Source organism: Centroberyx gerrardi, chromosome 10, assembly GCF_048128805.1.
Source record: "Centroberyx gerrardi isolate f3 chromosome 10, fCenGer3.hap1.cur.20231027, whole genome shotgun sequence".
Taxonomy (NCBI): Eukaryota; Metazoa; Chordata; class Actinopteri; order Beryciformes; family Berycidae; genus Centroberyx; species Centroberyx gerrardi.
The window spans coordinates 26500802-26518837 of NC_136006.1; the positions used below are offsets into that span (position 1 = coordinate 26500802).

Here is an 18036-nt window from a genome sequence, read left to right on the forward strand (position 1 = left end):
CTACCCTCACTGTTACTGCTGCTGGGTGGGCACTTTCAGTAGTTTTTAGTCCCTTTAGTCTAGTTCTGTCTTCACTGGGACTGCTGAGGTCTCACTCGAGAAGTTGAGTTCACCAACGGAGGGATCTTGGAGAAACACAGCACACACACACTCTTTTTGTCAGGGAGTCCTGTCCTAGCTGAGGCCATGGCTGAGCTTCCAGAGGTGGGTTCACCTGCTGTGGACACGTACCCCAGGAAGATACTGGACTACATGGAAGGCTTCCTCATCTCCAAGGTAACACACACACACACACACCTTGATAGGTCACATACAGGGATGAAGAGGAGCGTAACCTCACCTGTACTCAGTTTACCCTCTGTTTCCATTTCTCCTCCCTCTGAGCTTGACATGCATCTCCATGACTTAAATTCATAGTAAATATGATCGTAGTATCAAACTGACTTATTTGATTTTTGTTTCTAATGGTGGTTCTATTGGTGGCCCTTATGATGATCACCAGCTGGAGGTCATGGTTTGCCCTCCTTTTTATTTACTAGTACGTCATTGGTTACACATGATCATCTTGTACGTCATATTAAGATATGATACTGTATGATTTTAAATTTTAATGACCCACATGGGCAAATTAGGTCGTTGCAGCAGCAAATGGTAAAAAGACACAGCAAGTAAAATAAGAGTACAGCAAATGGGTGGATATTAAACATAACCAAGAGTTACAACAGTAGAATGTATGAAGTATAAATAAAGGAATTAAATATGTATATAAATAACGGCATGTATGCAGAATAAAAGCACTAATGAGCCTACTTTAGAACGTATTCTAATTCAGTCCACTGTTGGAGACCAATGCACATGCAAAATGAAGTACATTCCTCAGGTCCAGCTAATGTGAAGCGTTACAATGGTTCTTTATGTTTTACCTTGTAGGCATTTGAGCTGTTATTCAAGATGACCTAATTATCCATTAAGTGATGAGAGCATGAACACCCAAATCATCCATGTGTCCCCGGTAGATCATTGGCTCCTGTGCCCCATACTAACACTTTAGCAAACACTATGTTGAGTGATAGTGAGGAAACTATTCAACTCTATTGTACTCTGTTCTATTCTATTCTATTCTGCTCTACTGCACTCTATTCTATTCTGTTTGGTTCCATTCTAATGTTGTGTATTCTGCTCCGCTGTATTCTACTCTCCACTGTAGTGTATTATATTCTGCTCTACTCTACCCTGTTCTATTCTATTTTACTTTACTGTAATCTATTCTGCTCTTTTCTACTACTTCCAACCTCTGTCCCAGACGGTGTTCACGGCCTGTGAGTTGGGTGTGTTTGATGTGCTGCTGGGTGCGGAGCGCCCCCTGTCTGCAGAGGAGATCTGCCAGGCGGTCGGAGCCAGTCTGGACGGGGCACAGAGACTGCTGGCTGCCTGCACCGGCCTGCAGCTCCTCAACACACACCAGCAGGACAACGGACAGGGTCAGCACACACACACACACACACACACACACACACACACACACACACACCTGTAGCAACTCATGATGTAAGAACTGATGTCAGAGCTTGTCCCACTACATGAGTTGAAAATGCAATATTGTTTTAGTTATTTATTTGTTTGAGATGATTCAGATATGGGATTTCCACCATTAGACTATCATTGCTTTTTAGCCATAACTACATACTGTATATTGCTGTGTTCAAGTGCTGGTGGGAAAGTCTGACATCCGGGACTTTCAAGAAGACAAACAATAAACTACATAAACCATTATGGAAGCTGCAGCTTTGAAAGTTGGAGAATTGTTCAGTGGAAGTTGGCAGAAGTTACCAATACTCATCTTTCCAATACCCAATAAAACCAATTAATGGAATAAATTGCCAGATAATGTAATAACATTTACAGACTGATAGTGTAACATTTTTGTTCCTAATAATGTAATACATTATTACATTAAGTGGTGATTATTATATGAATTTAGAGGGACATTTGATTACATTATACATTACCAGTCAGTCAGTTATTACATTATCAGTTGCTGCAGCACCTTCATGCCTACTCCCCCTGCCTCTGTCCTGTCTACCTGTCTCTCTCCCATACAGACACAAAGGTCAACCTCTTCCTCCACACCTCCACTCCTTCATTCGCATTCACCCTCATCCCTCCGTCTCTCTCTCCACCTCTCCCTCCATCTGTTTCAGTGCTGTACAGTAACACGGAGCAGGCCAGCACCTACCTGACCCGCTCCAGCCCTCTGTCCCTCTACCACTCCATCCAGTATAGCTCCAGGACCATCTACCTCTGCTGGCACTACCTGACCGACGCTGTCAGGTCAGTACACTCACACTGGAAGGAGTTTATGCTGCATTCACCTCATATGGGATTACGCCAACACGCCATGATTGAAGTTTTCTGTGGACTTTGGATGCTCCTTACCAGCTTTCGCACACTTAACACACATGCACTTAGCGATGCTACATTTGAGTTCATGTTTTACAGCACACCAAACATTGCAAATGCCATTGACTGCCGTGACTTTTACTGACAAAATGTGGGAAAAATCATGGCCATCCACTAAAAACTAGGCCACCCTGTCTCTCTCCTGATAAGTATTCTGCTTAGTTAAATTGAATATTTGAATGTGGGACAGTGTGATTGGTTTCGTCGTGGCTGGCAAGTGCAGTCTGTTAGTGAGAAATGCTGACAAAAGATCTCAGTAAGGTGATATATAGGGAATAAAGCCATTTTGCAGGTAATTACTGAACTAGTAACACACATACTTATTCCCTCTGGCATACCTACACTGAGGGGCGAATTCACAAAGAATGGATTGCGGCCGCTAATAGCACCATGAATTGCGTATCATTTGCAACCGCTATTTGCTCCGTCTCAAGGACCGATTCACAAAAGATATTGCGCTAATGATATGCCAGCGCAAACACGCCCATAACCTGTTGCAACTGAGTGCAATTTGCCCCTGTTTTGCGTCTGATTGCAATTACCAATGTGGCAAAGTATAAACGTTGCCTTTGCGCGAAGAACACAGTAGGCAGGACAATGGCAGAGAGAAAGAGAAAAATGAAATTTTTAGACCGCGAGCTGCAAGTCCTGACGGACGAGGTGCAGAGGCATTCCTCAAAACTTCAGGCAAGAAATTTAACCGGGACTGCGAGAAACCATATTTGGGATTTAATATCCCAGTCTATCAGTGCTGTTGGTGTTTCCAAACGCACACCTTCAGACTGCAAAAGAAGATGGCATGATTTGAAGCGGAGAACAAAGGAGAATGTAGGGGAGCTTTATTCATTTATTTTTCATGACACAATTGCATCCTGTCACTGCATCCTTTGTTTGTCATTGCATCTTACTGCGTCCCAAAATAAACTAGAAGGGCACTAGCGAGCGCAGACCTCCGCCAAGGCCAATCCAGTCTTCTATGATATGCAAATGTGCAAGCGCAACCAATATACGGATCCGCTCCAAAATTTAATGGGTTCTTCCTTGACCCATGGTGCACCCTTCCACGAAGTTTCATGAAAATCGGGCCAGTAGTTTTTCCGTAATCCTGCTGACAGACAGACAAACACACACACAAACAAACGGCACCGAAAACATAACCTCCTTGGCGGAGGTAATACTGTAAATGAGTTTGAGCGGGGCTGTCCATGGTGCTGAATCTTTAGGCCAAAATAAAGCCCACTGTGCTGACTAGTGAGATAAGTGAAAATATTTTCAGAGTGAGAAATTGAGTTGTATTGATTGTTTGGGTGTACTGATTTATTTGCTTTTGTTTGTGAAGCAATCTGTGTTAAAGTTCTATAGTAATAATAATAATAATAATGTCAAAATATTATTTACAGACAATTTTATTTTTTAGGTCACACAAAGGTGGAATTGTTGCAGAGACATTTGCAAGGTCAATTCAATTCAATTCTCAGTTAAATGAACAAGTGATAAAGTCTGGGCGTGACAGCCCTTATAAATGCGCTTCAGTTACCACCAACTCTCTGAAGACGCTAATAATTTCACTCTAACTGCGTGTGGCAATTAGCGCTGACCTTTGTGAATTGGACTGTTTTTGCAATGAGGCTCATTTGCATAGAAAGGGGCCAATTTTGCGCCAAATGCATGCATATTACCTAATTTAAATACGTGCAAATAGCACAGGAGCACCGAGACGCTATTTGCGTGGCAGCGCAGTTAGCGGGGCATTTCACCCTTTGCGAGTGCTTTGTGAATTACACGGTTTCTTTTTGTCTTATTTGCACAGGTTTAGCGTCAGCAACAGCCGCGCAATCCTTTTGTGAATTCGCCCCTGAGTGTGCAGTAGGAACATGTGCTGTTTCCACAAAACAGACAGGATATGAATCTGAATCCATGCAAACATCTCATTGATTTCATCTTCTTCAATCGTGAAGGGGAGATGAAGATGAAGGGGATACAGGTTAAATAAACATTTTTAAGCCTAGATCACACAAAACGGAGCAGCAGTTAATATTAGGAATGTGGTCCTGATGTATTGTACACTCCATCTACATTAACGGGCAAATATGACAAGTCGAATATCATCAAATATACCACTTATAGCATAAAAGTCATTTTTACAGTTTAAACACCCATAGAAATGTGTGTGTGTCTGTCTTCACCATGTCCCAGAGAGGGGAGGAACCAGTATGAAAAGGCTTTTGGAGTCAGCTCTAAAGATCTGTTTCAAGCTCTGTACAGGTAAGATCGTTTGATAAATGCGCACACACACACACACACACACACACACACACACACACACACACACACACACGCTTACTTTCTGGCTCATTTACATTCCATCCTTGTCTCTCTATCTTCACCCTGTCTGTCTCTCTCTCTCTTCTCCTCCCTTTCGTAAAAAATGACTGTTGGGAGGGAGGGAGTGGGCGTGCGAGGAGTAGATGGTGTGGGCAATGAAGTGAGGGAACTTAAGAAAGGGAGAGAGAGAGGGAGGGAGAGGGAGAGAGAGAATATATCTGCCATTGTCCTTGAGGTCTAGAGTGTTTATAGCAGCTCATGCCCTCAGTTTTATCGCTCCGCTGATCTGCTGGTCAGCAGTTTTCAGGGGTCACTCGCTCAAAGTTGCACTTTTTGTTCGCTAATAGTTTTTGATCGGCCTGCCCGAGGCTCCGCACTGTAGAACATGGCTAATCCAAAAGGAACAGAGGTCGTCTGAACTGGGAATGTGTTTGGATTGAAAAACAGTGGAATAACACATATTGTTTTCTTGTCCCCCACATGGTGTGAATTCCAAGCAGCGGTATCTGGATGCAAAAGGAGCTCAAACGGAGATGTTGCAATGCAATTTTTCCATTTTTATTCTACATTCCACCAATAAAATGAGTATAACATATTTGAGTAGCCCCATCATCAATGCAATAAACTTGAAAACGCGGCACTTCAGTGGTTCAGTGTAGGGGAAAAAATGGAAACTTTGAATTTAGACATTTTAATTTGAGAAGTTTTGTCTTCCATTTGTGAGTACGAGCTCCCTTTGCATCTAGTCTTTGTTGGATTTTTGCATTTCCAGCCAGTACAAAAGGCACAGATTCAGATGCTGTGTTGTTTTAATGGTAGGCTGTCTCACAAGTTCTACGACGTTTGCAATTGCTTTATATCAATAACTGTATGTTCCTGTATGCTGTTTATGTTTGACTGCTGGAACATGTGATTGAATTGTATTGCATTTTCTTTGCTATTTTTATACTTGTTGATTCTCAGGTCTTGCATGAAAAATAGATCTCAGTGAGACTATGTGATTAAAAAAAAGGATAAATGAAAAATGAAAATATTCGAAATATTCAAAACGGTGTAGTGCACACATATTGTAATACAGCCTGTGCAGCTGAATTTGCAGCTCAAATCTAATTGACTGAAAATGAAAATACCTTCCAAGGAAATCCCGTAATTGATGGAATACAGAGCAGCAGTTGTTTGTCCCTGCTGATTTCCCTGGTGAATGCTGGGGCTAAATTAACAGGGGGAAACAACCGCCGAAGTCATACATTGCATTCTTGAAGCGCCGTAGCAGGAGCATGATGATTCAAAGCTGGCCGGATGACTCAGACTCCTGTTTACTCATAGTCATTTAGCCGACCATGTACTGCGTACTGCACCAGAGTAATTTGCAGCCAAGTCTCGTCCGCAGCTTGAATTCTCATACTTGGAAAAGTAGAAAAGGCCTGTAAAGAAAACCTGCCAATAAGACATGAATCTAGTGATGTTTCCTGCATAGTGAGAAATTTCCATCCTAAAAATGAAACCACCCCAGTGAATACGATCTCATATTGCCCAAATTATTTTGGCACCTTGAAATGTGATGATCGCATACATAATCGATAGGGCTTAAAATGTGTAATATTAAATTTGCATAAGGTTATGGGCTTAACACTGGCCCGCAGCTGAATTCTCGCACTTTGAAATGCAAAAAAGGCTTGCAAAGACATCTCTGCAATAAGATAAGAGTCTGCTGATGTTTCTGGGTCTCAAGCATTTAGAATTGATTGCATAGTAAGAATTTTTGATACAAAAAATGACTGTAACGCTTTGCTTGAAGTGGAGCTCATAAGACATTATAAGGCATTATAAGCACATTGTGAATGCATTAAAAAAACATTGAAACCAGAGCATGATATACAGTAGTAAACACAATATGGGTGGCAACTGTATAGTTAATGACATGATATTAAATTGAATGTCATTTTCTGATTTTTTCTTTCTGATGATGATATTGTAAGAAAAGTTGATCTATGCTTCTAGTGAAAAGTTGCCAAATTGACTTCTCTAGTGAAAACAATTTTCAGTTTGAAATATGAAATATGACGATCTTGTTCTAAAAGAGCTGGAGTTGCTGGAGCTGCGCAGTCACTGATTTAAAAATGTCCTCAAATTAAAGCTGACAGTCTGCTGTTTAGCCTCACAGTCATTTCATCTTCTCCCATCCAATGTAATCGGAGTATGAAGCCACGATGCCAAACAATGAGTCACTTTCCAAATACTTGTGGAGGTCACTGTGTCTTTCTGAGTTGGTTCATGTATCAGACGCCCGCTCAATTCATTAGAGTGAGGTTGATATAAATGAAGTTCTAGTGTTGCAGTGAAGGAGAGCAGGAAGCTCGGAGTTGGAGACAGGAGGAGGAGAGGAGAGAATAGTCTGGTGATGTGTGTGGGACGATAATTGTGTGTGTGTGTGTGTGTGTAGTCCCATGGCAGGCCAGAGTGCTGGGTGATGAGGTGGAGATTCCACAGAGCAGCAGCAGTCACCACAGGCTCTTCTGTTCTGCTGCACCCTGTCAGACACACACACACACACACACACGCTGTGCTGCCATGGGGAGAAGCTTTGTAGAAGTGGAAGTGGAAGAGAGGCACTGTGTGTGTTTGCGTATGTGTCTGCTTCAGTGGAGAGCGTGTGTGTGCTTCAGTGGAGAGAGAGTGTGTGTGTGTGTGTGTGGTGAACGCACAGCAAGTACCCCCCTAGGTGACAGCTTAAAGAAACTCTGATAAATAAACTACAGTTTTGCCTCGATAGAGCAAGGCAGCAGTAGTGAATATGACTCACTGTTTTGTAACCGTGTGTGTGTGTGTGTGTGTGTGTGTGTGTGTGTGTAGGTCTGACGAGGAGATGGTGAAGTTCATGCAGCTAATGAACTCCATTTGGAACATCTGCGGCAGAGACGCGGTCACCGCCTTCGACCTTTCGCCTTTCAAGATCATCTACGACCTTGGTGGTAAGTGTGTGTTTGTGTGTGTGTGTGAGCAAGTGCGGAGTCAAAATATCTCATTTGCATAAGGTTGTGGGTTCAAAATCATTAACATTTAGAGTTGTTGGTGTCATGCACTAACTGAGAGGCAGCTGGGTTGGCCACACACACACACACACACACACACACACACACAGTGGACTGTGACCTTTATCAGAGCCCCCCCAGCCTCACTTTGAGTTAATGACTCTTAGTAGAGCAATCAACCTTTTCCAACACACACACACACACACACACACACACAACTCAAAGTCACCCCCACCTGGAGTTTCCCTATATTAACCAGTCAGAAATCTCAAAGACACGGGGGTTCCATTTAACTTTACATAATAATATGTCATTCCCTATCTATAAGCAAAAACAAAGCATGCATTTATAGCTTGTGAACCATTAGGGTTAGACTGATACATGGATTTGCAGATATATAGGGTCAATATTGGTCTTGAATTAAAAATCTGATATCAGCCAGTCATGTTGTCCATCTCTGATATGATGGAGGTTCCTCCCCCACATTTTATTTATCCATTTAATTGTTAACTAATGTTTTTTTTTTGTAGATTAATTCTTCGTTTGAAGGCAGTAATGTATCCCATAGTCTCCCCTTCTGGTGAATAGGTACTGTGGGTCATCCTGCCATATAGAGCAGGACCTAAAGGAATTTCATTAGTCTGGGTTTCAATGGAGAGTTTTAGTGTCTCATGATGGTCTGAATGTTGTTTCAGTGGCTTTTCCACCCTGACAAGAATACAATCCTGGGGGAAACACTGAATCCTTGTGGATTTTTTGGGCAGTAAATTGGTCACATTTGAAGTAAATGAACATCAGCGGAAACCGATGTCGGCCTTCTCAGTATCGGTCAAACCCGAGTCCCTACACCCTGTGCATTCCTAGTTAGTTTGGTTTGGATTTGTGGAGCCTTAGCCCAGGATTAACACCCAATCAACTGATGCTTCTGAGCTCTTAAGCAGACTTAAGAAGACAGGGAGAAGCATGCATGTAACTGGAAGGTTGTAGGTTCGAATCCCAATGAAACGCAAATTGGACTTGAGTGTCATTGTAAATGTGTGAAACTGTATGAATAGGAAGCAGAGTGTTGCATGGAACTCAGGAAATCTTCTTTGGATACATAACTGTTAAAAAAGTAGCTTGCTTCACTCATCACCTCTATGTATTCTGCTTTGTCAAGTCAAATTAATTTATAAAGCGCCTTTAACAAGCAGGTTCCTAACAAAGTGCTGTACAGGGAGCAAAGGACACACATTTAGATTAAAAAAAATGAGAGGAAAAACACGAATGAACAAGCACATCACATACTCCACAATGCAGGGCCAGGGCTTCCAAAGCAATGCTGTGGAACAAGCCAAGGACACAGCAGGATCAAATAGACAGGATCAAAACAAAATCGAGAAAAAAAAATAAAAAATGAATTTGTTGTTGCCCACAAGAGCTTTCATCTCCTGGTTAGACGTCATAAGATGCATAATGTGGAAAAAAAGACATTTGTCTGTGAGATTTTGCCAGTCCTTGCTCGCTTTGTCTGATCCTGTGTCCTTGGCTTCATTTCATCAGGAGCGTTGGAAGCTGAACTTTGTTTTGAATAGGAGATAAAGCCAGTAGAAATCAGACATGTGCATGTTTGTTTCGTATTGTGTCACCACTCGTGTAGAAATGAAGGCCACCGAAGTGCAGCTGACATGTTGCCACAATGGAGGTTTTATTTGTCTGAACATTACAGTGGCAGCAATGTTAAACATTCCACATTTGTTGATTTTGAGACTGACATATTGACTATAAAGGCACTCTGTAGACGTTTTACAAGGCATTTTAAATCAGTTTGACAACTTTAATCAGTAGAAAAAAATAGTAGATAATGGTAACTATAATTTGGAAATCAGTTGTTCCCACACACTCCAGCAAAAGTGACTTTCTGAGTCTCAGGCTCTGTCCACACATGGGACTATGCTAAGTGATAATGTCATCAAAAGGATCCAAGGGAATCTGGCCTTTAAGGGTGAGAAAGATTCCTACTGAGTGGGACAAAATATTAAGACTTCCTAATATTGAGTTGTACCCACTGTTGCACAATCTATGTGCTTCCTTTGTTTCAAAGCTAATTACATAATGACTCACAAGATATTATTACTTGTTCAAAGTGATAAATTATTAGATGTAGGTCACCAAACTATCAGCTCAGAGGGAACATTGGTCCTCAATGCTCTGCTGATGGGGTTTTATTTTTAGATATGCCTTCCAAAGAAATTTATGACAATTTCTGTTTGATCTTTTCTCTCCATTACAATGATTAAAAATGACAAGATCAAATTTGGGCTCACTTAGGCTAAGGGATGGCGAGTGGGTCACCTTCCAAACCCAACTGACACCCATGGGTGGATGCCTTCCTACTCCTAAACTGGTTTGCTCTCTGTGTGACACCTCAGCCGACCACAAGGGGGAGCTGTGAAGCCACTAAGCCGAGACTGGATGGAATCTCCTCCATCCCACTCTCTCCTTGCTCTCTCTTCTCTCTCTCTCTCTCATTCATGCACACCAGCACACACACACATGCACACACACCCACACACACACACACACACACACACACACACACACACACACGATCCCATGCTGAGATAGTCCAAGAGGAAGAGAGCAAGACTCTCTTGGTGTACGTGTGCCTGCGTGCATATGTGAGTGAGTGTGTTCATGAGTGTGTGTGTGTGTGTATGTGTGTGTGCGAGAGAGAAAGACAGCAGGGTGCATGAAGGGCGAGACTGCAGCGTCCCACTATGACTTTGTCTTTCACACAGCATCTGTTGTGTCTGTACACACCTGCTGCTGAGGAGGTCTATCTGTCTGTCAATGTGACTGTCCAAGTAGGGTTAGACCGATACAAGGGGCCGATATCAGTGTCAGTGTCATCCGCCTCCAATATGATGGTTATGATGCAGTTTGTTTGATTTTGTATAATCAACACTGGTTGTCTATGGGAAGCCCTGAACCTGAATTGATTCTAATGCAACATGTTGATGAGATTCCACACAAGTATGAATGAATATGTTTTATTATTATTACCCTGGGTTTCAATGGAAAGTTTTGGTAGAAAAAATCAAAATGTAGCCTACACTAAAATTATCCTTCAATATTGTGGAGATGAGCAGAGCTTGAGAAAGTTAATATTAGCTAACATTAGCTAATGTTAGCAGTCAACTAGCCTATTTCATGTATTATATTTATCGTTAAACCAACTAGGTATAATTGTGTTACTTGTAGCCAAGAACTAGTTTTAAGAAGAACTAGTTTTAACAGTAGTTTTAACTGCTAGTTACCTAGCGCTAGCATTAGCTAGCAGACAGCTAACATAAATAATTTAACTGTCAAAAAAGTGCCACTAAGGATATGAAGCATGTTACACGATGGGTATTGCTAATAATAAAGATGGAGATTGTTTATGCTGACAATTAATTAGAATTAGACCTGCTGGTTTGTATAACAAGAACTAGGCTAGCTAACCGCTAACAATAGCTAAGGATGAACATTAATCCAGTTGCTGAAGCCTTTCATTTCTCCAACTCTGCTAATCTCTAGACAATTATATAGTATATTTTTTTCCAAATATGGTCATCCTGTGAATAAAGAGAATGGACCCTTTTCACAGCAGCCATTGTCATAGCAGGGTAAACACAGGTGTAACTAATAACATTAATGATGGTTCCATTCCATTTAGGTGTTCCAGTGCCAGGGCCTGGTATTGTGCATGCTGGCTCATTGGAATAGCGCTGTGAAAAAGGTCTATTCATAAATTTGAGGTTTACCTTTGTCCAGGTTCTAATGCAATGCAGTGAAGAGCCTACAGTTTCTGGAGGTAGTGTGTACTGTATTGAAGTAGGCCTAATACTTCAGCCAAAGCATACTTGCGTAAAAGTAATTTACTGACTTTTTAAAACACTAAAAAATGTATGAGCACACAAACAAGCTTGTCAATTTCAGTAAGGAGAGTAAGTGTGATTGAGTGTTTCCACCTGTGGGAGTTCCTCATCAAAGGATTTCCCATTAGCAGCCTGAGCCAGTCAGGTGAGGTTAGGCCGGGTCTTGTACACTGTGTTCTGTTCACTCCAGTTCTGCTGTATAAGGGCCGGGTTATTTGCTTTTACTCCTCCTTGCTGCTCTTTGATTTCCCTCCTCTGCTGACCCCTGTTTGATGTAGGAGCCAAAGTGTGTGTGTGTGTGTGTGTGTGTGTGTATGTGTGTGTGTATTTGTGTGTGTGTGCCTATGTGTGAAAGAGAGAGAGAGAGCGTTGTAAGAATACAGATTGGTTCAGAAGCAGCAGGCCTTGTTAGAAGGAAGGCACAACAGGGCCAGACAGTCTAACCTGTACACACACACACACACACACACACACACACACAAACACACAAACACAGACACACTTATACACATTGTACCAGCCCAAGCACAAGCCCTGGTCTGGCTGCTTTGTAGGTTTGTCAAAGTGGGATCCTTTGATCCTGTATTCCACCTCACTACCCTTCTATCACTCTGTCTCATTCATACATTCTTTATCTCTCTCTCTCTCTCTCTCTCTCTCTCTCTCTCTCTCTCTCTCTCTCTCTCACTCTCTCTCTGTTTTAAATTCAGTTTGCTTTATGAAGCATGAAAGCTGATAATAATGCTGCCAAAGCATCAAGTTGAAAGATCCACATTTTTACATTAAATCCCTACTTCCTCCCCTGTGTGTGCATGTGTGTGTGTGTGTGTGTGTGTGTGTGTGTGTGTGTGTTACAGTTGTCTGTGTGAAAGCAATAAGTGTTTGTGCAGACAACAATGAAGTTCAAACGAATATAATGATGATGATGATGATGATGATGATAATACTTTATTGTCAGATCCAGTCTGAAATTTTTCTTGCATCACAACAGCTCCATTTGCAACATCACAGAAAAGACAAAAATTAAGACAGGACACAAAGATACATACATTCAACATATCATTACAATCACAAAAGACAATATTCAAGGCCCTTCAACGTACATTTGATCTGGGATTAAGCTCTATATTTAATTTTAGGATTGACTGGTGCACAAAAGAGTGCTTCAGTCTAACCCTATTGAAGCACTCTTTTGTACAGAGTGCTTCAATAGGGTTAGGATATAAAATAGAATATAAAAGATAAGGTACTAAAATGCATGTTAAATCGATTCTTTGAAACAGAGGATTTGGAAAGTGAACTTGATAAATGCTATTTGTCTTTCCCTCTCTCTCTCTCTCCATCTCTCTCTCTCTCTCTGTGTGTTTGTGTCTGTCTCTCTGTCGCTCTCTCAATTCAGTTCAATTCAGTCTGCTTTATTGCCATGAATGTTAGATGAACCGTATTGCTGAAGCCTCTAAATACAATTGAATAAAAATCAGTACATAACTAAAAGCATCTGTTCCACTTGTATGATTCTGTGTGTGTGTGTGTGTGTGTGTGTGTGTGTGTGAGTGAGTGTGTGTGTGAGTGTGAGAAGGCTCTGTGTATTCATTGCAGTGACTATCAGTATTTCTATCTCTCTCTCTCTCTCTCTCTCTCTCTCCCCCTCTCTCTCTCTTTAGGCTGCAGCGGGGCATTGGCGAAGCAGTGCACGTCAGCCTACCCAGAATGCACCGTGACGATCTTTGACCTGCCCAAGGTGGCGCGTATGTCCAGGGAGCACTTTGTCACCGAGGCCGACCAGAGGATAAGCTTCCATGAAGGTAACATCAGCGGGGCCGAGCAAAATCAATTTACATTCATAATCCCACCATCATGAACACGGAGAAACACACTGTTGCATGTGACTGGCTGTTTCAATCCAACTTGTAAGGAAAATTTAAATGGTGCAAATAATAAAATGTGAATTAGGTGCGTTCGCATCACCGTCTGACCAAGTGGATCTTAAATTTAAGACTGTTAAAAACTTTTTTGATATGGAGAGATTGTATTTGAATTACACACATTTGACTGTCATGCTCATGTTGAACCAGTGAATTAAAAGAAAATCGATTTTTTGCCAAAATAAAATCAAAAATTTAAACTAAATTTGAAATTGAATGCAATGGCTTGAAACTGAATGTGATCATTATCTAATCTAACTTGTAACTACTGTATAATTTCAAATTTGTTTTTCCAAATTCAGTTTTTAATTCATATTCAGCATCCTGAGACGTGCTGACACTAACCTCTTTCCAATTTTAATGCCAGACACAAAATGAACAACAAAATGAATGAAAACAACTGTAGACTTATCAGAATATAGGTCAGACTTGGCTGATTTCTCATTGGAAAAACCAGCATACCAACAAACCTTAACAAAAAATAGACTTACAATGCTTTATTTAACTGTATTCAAGACCTTTTCGTGCCTTGGGTCTACAGTTTCCCAGGACCTGCTGACAGCCTGTATCAGCTGAGCTGTAGAGAATAAATAGCCTTTGTGAACCTGGATCTGCATCAGAAAACACACCAAGAGAAAAATAGAGTCTTTCAAGAATTGATTAAGTTGTTCTTATTCTTTGGTGTTAGCAAATGTTGACCATATTTCATGCTGTCTGAATGTTTCCATCGCCATTTATCTCATCATTTCTTTATCAGCGAAAAGCTTTTCTGCCTCTAGAAAATGTAAAAACATTTCTGCAATATCTCTCAACACAATCTTAAGTAAAATAAATATTCTGTCAATGCTGTATGTTTTTTTTGTTACTTGAGAAGAGGAGCTAGACTCCACTGAAAGTCAAATCACGCCTGGGAGGATGAACCTGCCAATGGAAACACTACAGCAGGAGCTCCGAATCTTTGAGATCAAAGGAGAAATGTCAGTCTGCAAGACCCCGCAGCAACTTAACACTTTGAACTGCAAATAAAGGCAGGATAAATCGCTGCCGAAAATGTCATCTGTCACCTCCGTGTCTACATTCCCCCGTGGAGCTGCTGTTTTATCGGACTGAAAATGTCGCGGTCGCACGGTGATAGTGGACAGTCCAGGACCAGGAGGGTAGTGGAGGGTAAACGTACCTCCATAGATAACCGCATCTCCAACATTTATTTCAGTCACATAGGTTTATGTATCCTCTATTTTGTTTACTGACATGGTGATACATGACTATAATAAGCAGAATATTGGCATTTACATACATTTATATGGCCGTAGATCCTTCCGTCCTCAAACATGTCTTCCTTTCCCCATACCTGGACTTCCACTGCCGCTGTATGTGAGCGACTAGCTGATACTTCTGTGTATATCTGCTGTTATCCACTGATATGACACAGGCGTCACAGAAATCACCCCACTGTATTAATTGTGTTTGAGTACAGAGTGCTAACAGAATCGCTGTCATATTACCGATGGGCTTGTCAACAGAATTAATAACTGCATGTACAAATATAGCAATGAGATCCAGAACATTTGAATCTGTGTGTGTGTGTGTGTGTGTGTGTGTGTGTGTGTGTGTGTGTGCGTGTGTGTGTGTGTGTGTGTAGGGGACTTCTTCAAAGATCTCCTGCCAGAGGCCGACCTCTACATCCTTGCCAGAATCCTCCACGACTGGACAGACCAGCGCTGCGTAGAGCTGCTCACCAGAGTCTACCAAGCCTGCAAGCCAGGTTTGTATGTGTGTGTGTGTGTGTGTGTGTATGCCTGTGTGTGTGTGTGTGTGTAAAGGGATGAGCCTTTTTTTTTTTTCCCGGGCATGAAATGAGATGGCAGATTGTATCCCACAATGCAGCTGATCCCAGAAAAATCTGTCCTTCCTGACTTTGATCAAAGACACACACACAAACGCACAAGCTCACTGGCACACACACAAACACATTCTTTTCTCTCTTTCTTGTTTTTGTGTGTGTGCATTTGTGTGTGCGTAAGAGAGAAAGAAAGAAAGAAAGAAAGAAAGAGAGAAAGAAAATGAATCAAGCATCATTTATGTTTTTGTCTTAGAGTGAAAGCAAATATTTCTTTTTCTTTCTTTCTTTTTCTTTCTTTCTTTCAATTGCTCTCTTCTTGCTTTGAATTGCTCTCTCTCTCTCGCTCTCCCTCACACACACACACACACACACACACATTTCTCCTGGCCTCTCCTGCAGGGGGCGCTGTGTTGCTGGTGGAGGCGTTGCTCCATGAGGACGGCTCTGGCCCGCTGACCGTCCAGCTGTACTCCCTCAACATGCTGGTCCAGACGGAGGGGCGTGAGAGGACGGCCGCCCAGTACGCCGCCCTGCTGGCTGCCGCTGGCTTCACCCACATCCAGGACCGCCAGACTGGCAAGATCTACGACGCCGTCTTGGGACGCAAGGAGGGATGAGACGGAATACCTGCTGAAGAACCAGGACTGGAAGCTCACACCACCTAAATGAATTTGGTACTAATTTAGTAGATTTTTTTTAAGGTAATAAATGGTGACATTTTCATATAAATAAATATCAGTTTTGCTACTCTCTATCACTGATTGATATAACACAATAGTGATTCAGCCTATAGCCAGTTCTTGAAAGCTTTTACATTTGCTGTTCTGAACATCCGGTGTCTGGTAGCTCTTTCCTGGGAAAAATCCTCTAGCACACAGGAGGTGATGCGTTTTACATTTCTGGTTTGTTTGGAATAAACAGAAGAAGAACTGGGTAGTTAGCATGAGCAGTGATAGCCACCATGGCTGAACAGACAAAGAAAAGAGAAACTCAAACTGCATCAACAGAAAATCCAAGGAACAAGACGTCACAATACTGGACTCACTCTTTGATTGACAGGTGATCTCTGGGAAGAGCAGTGCAGAAACGCCACAGCAGTGAATGCTTAGCACCAAAGATCGAGACAAAATCAAACAAGAGGCACCTGAGCTGGCCAATCTCTTGCCATTTTCCTCCTTAGTATGCAAATTTATGCAGCAAGGTGCTCCAAAATCTAATCGGATCATCTACTCTGTAGGGGGAACCTGTGGTATAAGCATGAAGTTTCAGACAGACAGACACCACCATGACAGCATAATGTCCCACATACTATTTTATGTTCCAGGTGGCAGAACATTAAAAAACCCGGAGCATTACCACTTTAATCTTTATTCAGTGAAAGCTGGCTGAGCTCCGTGCTCTTTTCCAGCAACACCCTGCTTCACATTCACACAGTTCCACATATTCACACTGGGAGCTGCCCAGTACAACCACAGTCTTCTACTGTTGGACACTGAGCAGCTCTACTGGAGCAGCTGGGGGTTCAGTGCCTTGCTGAAGGACACCTTGACAGTAGTTGTTGAGGGAGGGGACAGTCAATGCTCCCAGCTGGTCCGGGGATTTGAACTGGCGACCTTCCGATTACAAGCCCACTTCTCTCCATGCTGCCGCTGCCCCCAAGTGCATTGTGATGCATTACCAGCTGACTATAATCCCATTAGAAGCACAGATAAACTTTTGTTACAACATAATCGTTAGACAAAAAACTACATTCAATTTAGTATCAAGTCATTAACTGCGCAGTTGTCTCATAAAATGTTCAACTAATGCTCTTATGATGCCATATAATGCCTTATGAGCACCGCTATTACGAGGGATTCATTAGTATTTTACCAACACACAAGACCTGACTTAACAATGGGCTGGACCCTGGGCTGTTTTGGTCGAGCAGCACCTATGTAGAAACATAGCTTAGTTGTTGGAGGTAAAATGGGGGGTGTGAGCAGGTTTTAGGGTTAGACAGATATATCATATATTGGCCTTTTATTGAAGATGGTCCAGTCAGTGTCGGCCACCTCCTATATGATACAGTTTGTTTGATTGTATATTTATTGTACAATTGATCAATACTACACTGATGTCTATGGGAAGCCCTAAACCTGAACTGATTCTAAACCAACATGATGATCAGATTCTACACAATTATGCATGAATATGTTATTAGTATCCTGGGTTTCAATGTTGAGGTTTAGTGTCCCATGGTCTAAATTCTGTCTCAGATACCTTACTATACTTTGATAGTAAAATGCCAAAGAAATAAACCAGTCAACAAATATGAAAAAGCCTCAGTCTAAAGCCAATCTGTGCACAAATGGTAAAGCTTTCTGTGAGCCCAAACTCAAATAAAGCCAGAAATTATCAATATGTTGCTGACAATATGATGCCAAAAATACTATTTTTCAACAATAAATTTGTACCCAAGCCTGATCCAAATCTAAGGAATCAAGTAAGAGATTAGAGCCCCTATGTGTGGAATATTTACCTCAATATATGATTCTCAAATTACTTTTGTT

The 18036-nt window shown here is 41.7% G+C and overlaps 1 protein-coding gene across 1 annotated transcript; it reads left to right on the forward strand.

The window, feature by feature from the left end:
* The first annotated feature begins 216 nt into the window (after positions 1-216).
* On the forward strand, positions 217-16124 carry asmt (acetylserotonin O-methyltransferase). Its single transcript, XM_071898880.2, has 8 exons — positions 217-276; positions 1304-1481; positions 2202-2331; positions 4657-4725; positions 7639-7757; positions 13381-13521; positions 15284-15406; positions 15884-16124. The coding sequence occupies exons 1-8, from the start codon at positions 253-255 to the stop codon at positions 16099-16101; spliced, it is 1002 nt and encodes a 333-aa protein (XP_071754981.2). The 5' UTR covers positions 217-252; the 3' UTR covers positions 16102-16124.
* Positions 16125-18036: the final 1912 nt, after the last annotated feature.